This window comes from Oncorhynchus gorbuscha, unplaced genomic scaffold (genome assembly GCF_021184085.1).
Source record: "Oncorhynchus gorbuscha isolate QuinsamMale2020 ecotype Even-year unplaced genomic scaffold, OgorEven_v1.0 Un_scaffold_660, whole genome shotgun sequence".
Classification (NCBI taxonomy): Eukaryota; Metazoa; Chordata; class Actinopteri; order Salmoniformes; family Salmonidae; genus Oncorhynchus; species Oncorhynchus gorbuscha.
Window position 1 is genome coordinate 6,853 of NW_025745757.1, and position 10,495 is coordinate 17,347.

The 10,495-nt window shown below is 43.4% G+C and overlaps 1 protein-coding gene across 3 annotated transcripts; it reads right to left on the minus strand.

Moving 5' to 3' along the window:
* Positions 1 to 2,051: 2,051 nt before the first annotated feature.
* Positions 2,052 to 10,293, minus strand: LOC124019732 (phospholysine phosphohistidine inorganic pyrophosphate phosphatase-like). 3 transcript variants are annotated; one of them, XM_046335152.1, is made up of 6 exons: positions 10,097 to 10,293; positions 5,276 to 5,463; positions 4,777 to 4,930; positions 3,483 to 3,546; positions 2,801 to 2,893; positions 2,052 to 2,099 (listed from the first exon to the last, which is right to left on the minus strand). In XM_046335152.1, exons 1-6 carry the CDS (start codon positions 10,225 to 10,227, stop codon positions 2,052 to 2,054), a joined length of 678 nt encoding a protein of 225 aa, XP_046191108.1. In that variant the 5' UTR covers positions 10,228 to 10,293. The 3 variants fall into 3 exon arrangements, with proteins under 3 accessions (XP_046191108.1, XP_046191109.1, XP_046191110.1); XM_046335153.1 differs by lacking the exons at positions 2,052 to 2,099; positions 2,801 to 2,893 and adding an exon at positions 3,145 to 3,222; XM_046335154.1 differs by lacking the exons at positions 2,052 to 2,099; positions 2,801 to 2,893 and adding an exon at positions 3,205 to 3,222 and having other exon boundaries at positions 3,453 to 3,546; positions 10,097 to 10,292.
* Between the last annotated feature and the right edge of the window lie 202 nt (positions 10,294 to 10,495).

Below are 10,495 nucleotides of genomic sequence, written 5' to 3' on the forward strand. Positions count from 1 at the left end.
GTCCTGTGTTGTGTAGCTGACTGTCCTGGGGTCCTGTGTTGTGGGTGACTGTCCTGGGGTCCTGTGTTGTGGCTGACTGTCCTGGGGTCCTGTGTCATGTAGCTGACTATCCTGGGGTCCTGTGTTGGAACTGTCCTGGGGTCCTGTGTTGTGTAGCTAACTGTCCTGGGGTCCTGTGTTGTGTAGCTGACTGTCCTGGGGTCCTGTGTTGTGATGACTGTCCTGGGGTCCTGTGTTGTGTAGCTGACTGTCCTGGGGTCCTGTGTTGTGTAGCTGACTGTCCTGGGGTCCTGTGTTGTGTAGCTGACTGTCCTGGGGTCCTGTGTTGTGTAGCTGACTGTCCTGGGGTCCTGTGTTGTGTAGCTGACTGTCCTGGGGTGTTGTACCAGTGAAAAGTCTGGACACACCTACTCAAAGGTTTTTCTTTATTTTTACTATTTTCTACATAGTAGAATAATAGTGAAGACATCACAACTATGAATTAACACATATGGAATCATGTAGTGCCCAAAAAAGTGTTAAACAAATCAAAAATAAATGTATATTCAATAACACATTATGGAATCATGTAGTGACCAAAAAGTGTTAAACAAATCAAAATAAATGTTATATTCTTCAAAGTAGCCAACCTTTGCCTTTGACAGCTTTGACTCTTCCATAATGTCATTTCATAGTTTTGATGTCATTCATCATTCAGACTACAGACTAATACTGAGAGTATAGATGGGATTGGGGCACAGCTGCATTTATCATTCAGACTACAGACTAATACTGAGAGTATAGATGGGATTGGGGCAGAGCTGCATTTATCATTCAGACTACAGACTAATACTGAGAGTATAGATGGGATTGGGGCACAGCTGCATTTATCATTCAGACTACAGACTAATACTGAGAGTATAGATGGGATTGGGGCAGAGCTGCATTTATCATTCAGACTACAGACTAATACTGAGAGTATAGATGGGATTGGGGCACAGCTGCATTTATCATTCAGACTACAGACTAATACTGAGAGTATAGATGGGATTGGGGCACAGCTGCATTTATCATTCAGACTACAGACTAATACTGAGAGTATAGATGGGATTGGGGCAGAGCTGCATTTAACATTCAGACTACAGACTAATACTGAGAGTATAGATGGGATTGGGGCACAGCTGCATTTATCATTCAGACTACAGACTAATACTGAGAGTATAGATGGGATTGGGGCACAGCTGCATTTATCATTCAGACTCCAGACTAATACTGAGAGTATAGATGGGATTGGGGCACAGCTGCATTTATCATTCAGACTACAGACTAATACTGAGAGTATAGATGGGATTGGGGCACAGCTGCATTTATCATTCAGACTACAGACTAATACTGAGAGTATAGATGGGATTGGGGCACAGCTGCATTTATCATTCAGACTACAGACTAATACTGAGAGTATAGATGGGATTGGGGCACAGCTGCATTTATCATTCAGACTACAGACTAATACTGAGAGTATAGATGGGATTGGGGCACAGCTGCATTTATCATTCAGACTCAGACTAATACTGAGAGTATAGATGGGATTGGGGCACAGCTGCATTTATCATTCAGACTACAGACTAATACTGAGAGTATAGATGGGATTGGGGCACAGCTGCATTTATCATTCAGACTCAGACTAATACTGAGAGTATAGATGGGATTGGGGCACAGCTGCATTTAACATTTGGATAACATGACTAGATATTTTCAGCATATTCTGAATGAAATAAACAAAACTGCAAAAAAAATTCAGTTTCACAGACACAGAGTAATAAAGCCTTGGACCAAGAAGTTCTCAAATTCAGGACTCTCCATCGAAAATAGTATTTTTAGTCCTTAGATTTAGATGTTGTGTTCAGACCGACCCCTTGTGGTCGTTGATGGGACAGTTGGTTTCTGCTGCATTCATTTCAACGACTGAAGCCAAACATACAGACGTCAACATACATAAACAAACACCTACCTGTATTTTCCTGTCCTCACTTGGACACCCTTCATTCCACAGTGTTGGGCCCCGACTCCATCTAATACTGGCCCACATCATTCACCAGATCGTCTCCAATCATCAGAGTCTGAGAAAGGAGAGAGAGACAGAGATTTAAGAAAGAGACTAGAGACAGAAACAGAGAGCAGGAGGAGAGAGGACAGAAAGGAGAGCAGGAAAGAGAGAGACAGAAAGAGGCAGAGGAGAGAGACAGAAAGGAGAGAGGGAGGAGAGAGACAGAAAGAGAGCAGAGGATTTAGAGAGACAGAAAAGAGAGCAGGAGACTAGAGACTAAGACAGAGGAGAGAGAGAGGGGAGGAGGAGAGACAGAAAGAGAGCAGGAGAGAGAGACTAATACAGAGTATAGATGAGAGATTGGAGGCAGAGCTGAGAGACAGAAAGGAGAGCAGGAGGAGAGAGAGAGACAGAAAGGAGAGCAGGAGGCAGGGGAGAGAGAGACAGAAAGGAGAGCAGGAGGAGAGAGAGAGACTGAAAGAAGGAGAGCAGAAAGGAGGAGGAGGGGAGAGAGACAGAAAGGAGAGCAGGAGATTCAGAGAGAGAGACAGAAAGGAGAGCAGGAGGAGAGAGAGAGACAGAAATGGAGAGCATGAGGATTTTCAGAGAGAGACAGAAAGGAGAGCAGGAGGAGAGAGAGAGACAGAAAGAGAGCATGAGGAGAGAGAGACAGAAAGAGAGCATGAGGAGAGAGAGACAGAAAGAGAGCATGAGGATGGCTCAGAATCCTTATTAAATGAATGTATGTGCTGGACATATTGTTGTAAAACCTACCTGGTGTGACTGAATCTTCATGTCATCCAGAACTTTCTGAAAGAACATGGGGTCTGGCTTCCCAATGACCTCAGCTTCTACATCACAGGCATACTGATGGAGAGAAACACAACCACCTCAGCTTCTACATCACAGGCATACTGATGTAGAGAAACACAACCATCTCAGCTTCTACATCACAGGCATACTGATGGAGAGAAACACAACCACCTCAGCTTCTACATCACAGGCATACTGATGTAGAGAAACACAACCACCTCAGCTTCTACATCACAGGCATACTGATGGAGAGAAACACAACCATCTCAGCTTCTACATCACAGGCATACTGATGTAGAGAAACACAACCACCTCAGCTTCTACATCACAGGCATACTGATGGAGAGAAACACAACCACCTCAGCTTCTACATCACAGGCATACTGATGGAGAGAAACACAACCACCTCAGCTTCTACATCACAATCAAATGTTTGATTAGTAAAAGTAGGTGAGTTTGACTTTTTTCCTTATATAAATATTATTTATTTATTTTATAAGCTCATCTGTTACTGTCACTTTGTCATGTTGTTTTCTAATATCTTTTTCATTTTTGTTTTGAATGTTAATAACTGTAAAATGCAAAAATAAAATATATATATTTTTAAACTCACCTACTGTGTGTGTAGTGTAATATCACCCACCTCCAATGCCTTCATGTAAACCCCAACATCCAGGTTCAGGCCTTCATCCTCCTTGTAGTACTTCCTGTAAAGATCACACAGTGGGTCTCAGGGTTAAAGTAGAGGTCACTTCCTGTAAAGATCACACAGTGGACCTCAGGGTTAAAGTTGAGCTGTAGGTCACTTCCTGTAAAGATCACACAGTGGACCTCAGGGTTAAAGTAGAGGTGTAGGTCACTTCCTGTAAAGATCACACAGTGGACCTCAGGGTTAAAGTAGAGGTCACTTCCTATAAAGATCACACAGTGGACCTCAGGGTTAAAGTAGAGGTCACTTCCTGTAAAGATCACACAGTGGACCTTAAAGTAGAGGTCAGTGGACCTTAAAGTAGAGGTCACTTCCTGTAAAGATCACACAGTAGACCACAGGGTTAAAGTAGAGGTCACTTCCTATAAAGATCACACAGTGGACCTCAGGGTTAAAGTAGAGCTGTAGGTAACTTCCTATAAAGATCACACAGTGGACCTCAGGGTTAAAGTAGAGGTCACTTCCTATAAAGATCACACAGTGGACCTCAGGGTTAAAGTAGAGGTCACTTCCTATAAAGATCACACAGTGGACCTCAGGGTTAAAGTAGAGGTCACTTCCTGTAAAGATCACACAGTGGACCTCAGGGTTAAAGTAGAGCTGTAGGTCACTTCCTATAAAGATCACACAGTGGACCTCAGGGTTAAAGTAGAGGTCACTTCCTGTAAAGATCACACAGTAGACCTCAGGGTTAAAGTAGAGCTGTAGGTCACTTCCTATAAAGATCACACAGTGGACCTCAGGGTTAAAGTAGAGGTCACTTCCTGTAAAGATCACACAGTGGACCTCAGGGTTAAAGTAGAGGTCACTTCCTGTAAAGATCACACAGTGGACCACAGGGTTAAAGTAGAGCTGTAAATCACTTCCTATAAAGATCACACAGTGGACCTCAGGGTTAAAGTAGAGGTCACTTCCTATAAAGATCACACAGTGGACCTCAGGGTTAAAGTAGAGGTCACTTCCTGTAAAGATCACACAGTAGACCACAGGGTTAAAGTAGAGCTGTAGGTCACTTCCTATAAAGATCACACAGTGGACCTCAGGGTTAAAGTAGAGCTGAAGGAATATCCTTCTGAATAAATCAGACCTTTATTACTGGGTTGTTACTATACGATAATAACATTACTATCTAAGAATTGAGTGAGTGAGTGAGACAGAGACAGAGAGAGACAGAGAGAGAGAGAGAGAGAGAGAGAGAGAGAGAGAGAGAGAGAGAGATCACACCTACCCTCTGCCCAGAGAGAACAGTACTGGTTTCTCCAGCCCTATGAGAACTCTGAAGGCATCGTTGAGGTTCTGGTAGGAGAACTTCTCTGCTGCGTCTCCTATGACAACACAGTTTGGGTTGGCCTTTTCAACACTGTCAAACTCAGGGACAACACCTGCAACGAACCAAACAGACACGGTATACATGATCACTTTGTATAGAAATAGACACATTTGAAAATAAAATAAAACTTTATTGTTCGTTAAGTAACACAGAATGTAAAATTGTCTTGGGTGTCTCTGGTTTACATTAAAAGACAACAGACATAAAAACACACAGACATTTAGCATTACCATGTCAGTTCAGCAACTTATTTAGGATCTCTCAGTGATTTATCCCGGGGAAAAGGGACTGGTTTTGGCCCGTCATTGTAAATAAGAATTTGTTCTTAAAACGGTCTTGCCAAGTTAAATAAATAAAAAGTTACATTTAAAAAAATATAAACATGATTAATCAATACCGTCATAGACCAACAGGTGGGGTCGTAGCCCCCTTTCCTTCAGGACAGCCACGGCAGCCGGGGCTGGGGAGAACACCTCAGACACACAGATGTCAAAGCCCATCCTCTGCAGCTTGGCTACAAACACCTCCCGTGTGGCCTGGGTCTCGTTGGTACAGAAGCGCACCTGCAGGTCCGAGGCCTTTAGCCTGTACGGAGAAAGCTTTTTGGGACATAATCCATTTTTTTACATTTAGCATTTGAGTCGTTTGGGCAGATGTTGTTATCCAGAGCGATTTACAGTAAAATGTTTTCATCATAAATTAGCTAGGTGAGACGACCACAAATCTCAAGTCATAGTCAGGAAATGTCCCTCACTGTAGTCAGGAAATGTCCCTCAGTGTAGTCAGGAAATGTCCCTCAATGTAGTCAGGAAATGTCCCTCAGTAGTCAGGAAATGTCCCTCAGTGTAGTCAGGAAATGTCCCTCAGTGTAGTCAGGAAATGTCCCTCAGTGTAGTCAGGAAATGTCCCTCAGTGTAGTCAGGAAATGTCCCTCAATGTAGTCAGGAAATGTCCCTCAGTGTAGTCAGGAAATGTCCCTCAATGTAGTCAGGAAATGTCCCTCAGTGTAGTCAGGAAATGTCCCTCAATGTAGTCAGGAAATGTCCCTCAACGTAGTCAGGAAATGTCCCTCAGTGTAGTCAGGAAATGTCCCTCAGTGTAGTCAGGAAATGTCCCTCAGTGTAGTCAGGAAATGTCCCTCAATGTAGTCAGGAAATGTCCCTCAATGTAGTCAGGAAATGTCCCTCAACGTAGTCAGGAAATGTCCCTCAGTGTAGTCAGGAAATGTCCCTCAATGTAATCAGGAAATGTCCCTCAGTGTAGTCAGGAAATGTCCCTCAACGTAGTCAGGATATGTCCCTCAGTGTAGTCAGGAAATGTCCCTCAACGTAGTCAGGAAATGTCCCTCAACGTAGTCAGGAAATGTCCTCAGTGTAGTCAGGAAATGTCCCTCAACGTAGTCAGGAAATGTCCCTCAGTAGTCAGGAAATGTCCCTCAACGTAGTCAGGAAATGTCCCTCAGTGTAGTCAGGAAATGTCCCTCAGTGTAGTCAGGAAATGTCCCTCAGTGTAGTCAGGAAATGTCCCTCAGTGTAGTCAGGAAATGTCCCTCAGTGTAGTCAGGAAATGTCCCTCAGTGTAGTCAGGAAATGTCCTCAACGTGTCAGGAAATGTCCCTCAGTCAGGAAATGTCCTCAGTGTAAAAATGTCCCTCAGTGTAGTCAGGAAATGTCCCTCAATGTAGTCAGGAAATGTCCCTCAACGTAGTCAGGAAATGTCCCTCAGTGTAGTCAGGAAATGTCCCTCAATGTAATCAGGAAATGTCCTCAGTGTAGTCAGGAAATGTCCCTCAACGTAGTCAGGAAATGTCCCTCAACGTAGTCAGGAAATGTCCTCAGTGTAATCAGGAAATGTCCCTCAGTGTAGTCAGGAAATGTCCCTCAACGTAGTCAGGAAATGTCCTCAGTGTAGTCAGAAATGTCCTCAACGTAGTCAGGAAATGTCCCTCAGTGTATAGGAAATGTCCTCAACGTAGTCAGGAAATGTCCTCAACGTAGTCAGGAAATGTCCTCAGTGTAGTCAAAATGTCCTCAGTGTAGTCAGGAAATGTCCCTCAGTGTAGTCAGGAAATGTCCTCAGTGTAGTCAGGAAATGTCCTCAGTGTAGTCAAGAAATGTCCTCAGTGTAGTCAGGAAATGTCCCTCAACGTAGTCAGGAAATGTCCCTCAACGTAGTCAGGAAATGTCCCTCCTGCAGTGTAATCAGGAAATGTCCTCAGTGTAGTCAGGAAATGTCCCTCAACGTAGTCAGGAAATGTCCCTCAATGTAGTCAGGTTGATATGTCCCTCATGTAGTCAGGAAATGACCTCAACGTAGTCATGTCCCTCAGTGTAGTCAGGAAATGTCCTCAACGTAGTCAGGAAATGTCCTCAACGTAGTCAGGAAATGTCCCTCTGTAGTCTCAGGAAATGTCCCTCACAATGAAATGTCCCTCTCATGTAGTCAGGAAATGTCCCTCAGTGTAGTCAGGAAATGTCCCTCAGTGTAGTCATGTCTCAGTGTAGTCAGGAAATGTCCTCAGGAGTCAGGAAATGACCCTCAGTGTAGCATGTCTCAGTTAGGATCAGAAATGTCCTGCATGTAGTCTCATTAGTCAATGATGTCCTCAACGTAGTCAGGAAATGTCCCTCAGTGTAGTCAGGAAATGTCCTCAGTGTAGTACAATGTCCCTCAGTGTAGTCAGGAAATGTCCTCAGTGTAGTCAGAAATGTCCTCAATGTCACCCTCAATGTAGTCAGGAAATGTCCCTCAGTGTAGTCAGGAAATGTCCCTCAGTGTAGTCATGTCTCATTGGATAAATGTCCCTCAGTGTAGCATGTCCCTCAGTGTAGTCAGGAAATGTCCCTCAGTGTAGTCAGGAAATGTCCCAGTTAGGATAAATGTCCCTCAGTGTAGTGTCCTCAGTTAGGATAAATGACCCAGTGTAGTCATGTCTCAGTGTAGGATAAATGACCCTCTGCATGTCTCAGTGTAGTAGGATACAAGTGACCCTCTGCAAAGTCTCATTAGGATAAATGACCCTCTGCATGTTCATTATTTTAAAATGTTTTGTTTTTTTGCGTGATGGGATTTAATCAAGACATTTTGGTAACCTCATTCACCACTCACTAATTCTCATTCACCAAACAATGACCCTCTGAACATGTTACTAATAGGAGGTTGAATGATAACCTTGGTTAGACTGCATGTCTCATTAGGAGGTTGACAATGAACCTCTGCATGTCTCATTAGGATACAATGACCCTCTGCATGTCTCAAAAAAAGGATACAATGACACCTCTGCATGTCTCATTAGGATACAATGACCCTCTGCATGTCTCATTAGGATACAATGACCCTCTGCATGTCTCATTAGGATACAATGACCCTCTGCATGTCTCATTAGGATACAATGACCCTCTGCATGTCTCATTAGGATACAATGACCCTCTGCATGTCTCATTAGGATACAATGATCCTCTGCATGTCTCATTAGGATACAATGACCCTCTGCATGTCTCATTAGGATACAATGACCTCTGCATGTCTCATTAGGATACAATGACCCTCTGCATGTCTCATTAGGATACAATGACCCTCTGCATGTCTCATTAGGATACAATGACCCTCTGCATGTCTCATTAGGATACAATGACCCTCTGCATGTCTCATTAGGATACAATGACCCTCTGCATGTCTCATTAGGATACAATGACCCTCTGCATGTCTCAATAGGATACAATGACCCTCAATGACCCTCTGCATGTCTCATTAGGATACAATGACCCTCTGCATGTCTCATTAGGATACAATGATCCTCTGCATGTCTCATTGGATACAATGACCCTCTGCATGTCTCATTAGGATACAATGACCCTCTGCATGTCTCATTAGGATACAATGACCCTCTGCATGTCTCATTAGGATACAATGACCCTCTGCATGTCTCATTAGGATACAATGACCCTCTGCATGTCTCATTAGGATACAATGACCCTCTGCATGTCTCATTAGGATACAATGACCCTCTGCATGTCTCATTAGGATACAATGACCCTCTGCATGTCTCATTAGGATACAATGACCCTCTGCATGTCTCATTAGGATACAATGAACCTCTGCATGTCTCATTAGGATACAATGACCCTCTGCATGTCTCATTAGGATACAATGACCCTCTGCATGTCTCATTAGGATACAATGAACCTCTGCATGTCTCATTAGGATACAATGACCCTCTGCATGTCTCATTAGGATAGAAATGACCCTATGCATGTCTCTTAGTACAATGACCCTCTGCATGTTTCTTAGCACAATGACCCTCTGCATGTCTCAGTAGGATACAATGACCCTCTGATGTCTCATTAGGATACAATGACCCTGTTTCTCATTAGGATACAATGAACTGTTGTCTCATTAGCTGTACAATGACCCTCTGTTTCTGCATTATGTACAATGACCTGTTGCATGTCTGTAAAGAGCATTCAACTGTTTCTGCAGTTTAACACGTTACATTTATTTGTATTTTATTGGGATTGTAGAAATGTAATAGAGCTTCAGTTCTTCAGTATGTCAGCTAGAGCTGTTGTAGAGCTGTAATTTGAACGCTTCCTGTTTCTGCAGTATGTCATAGAGCTGTTGTAGAGCTGTAATAGAGCTTCCTGTTTCTGCAGTATGTCATAGAGCTGTTGTAGAGCTGTAATAGAGCTTCCTGTTTCTGCAGTATGTCATATAGCTGTTGTAGAGCTGTAATAGAGCTTCCTGTTTCTGCAGTATATCATGTGTGTTCTGCTACTACGTTTCAATATGAACGAATCTGATGGCTAATCGTTGTAGTACCATCGTTGCTGATGTATAAAACCTCACTTTTCTCACTGCTTCTACCTATATAAAACGCCACACGTCTAAAGACTATGAATACAAGCTTTCCAACAGGTGTCGACAATACCGAAAAGGAGTGAAAACACGAGAGTTGACTGATGAGCTCAATCTCAAACCAGAACAACCACACGGCAGCTTCACTGCTGGCTGCCGATCGGTAAGAGATTTAAATAAATTATAGATTTAAATAAATTATTATTATTTGCATATTTAGAACATGCAACATTTCTATTTGAAGGAGTCTCGCTAATAATATGTTTCCACCCGGACCCACTGTCCCGAATCAGTGTCCGTCCTCTGAATGCCACTGGGCAAAGCTCGACGTCTACCTAGTAACTTACCTAACTAACCTCCTCACCTTTTCACCGCTTCTACGGAGCCTGGAATCGGTGTGCCGCCGTCTTCTCCAGCATCATATAACACGCCGCACATGTCTAAAATCACACCTTTCAGACTTTTGACGGAGTCTTCCCAGCTGGTAGCTGCCATGACGAAAAAGTGACACAGTAAAAAGAGCTGATTCTTCTTCTTCTTCTTCTTCTTCTGGATCGCATCCAACGTTTAGCTGCGTACACCGCCACCTACTGTACTGGAGTGGGAGGCCAGTCACAGCCGACCTACATTAAATTCTCTTCATTATTCCTGTTCCTCTGAGAAATTAAAATAGCGCCCTAGACAACATCACCGACACTCATTAAAACCCCACTACCCAATTCCACTACCTTAATCCCGCTTTGAGGACAATACAGTGCCACTG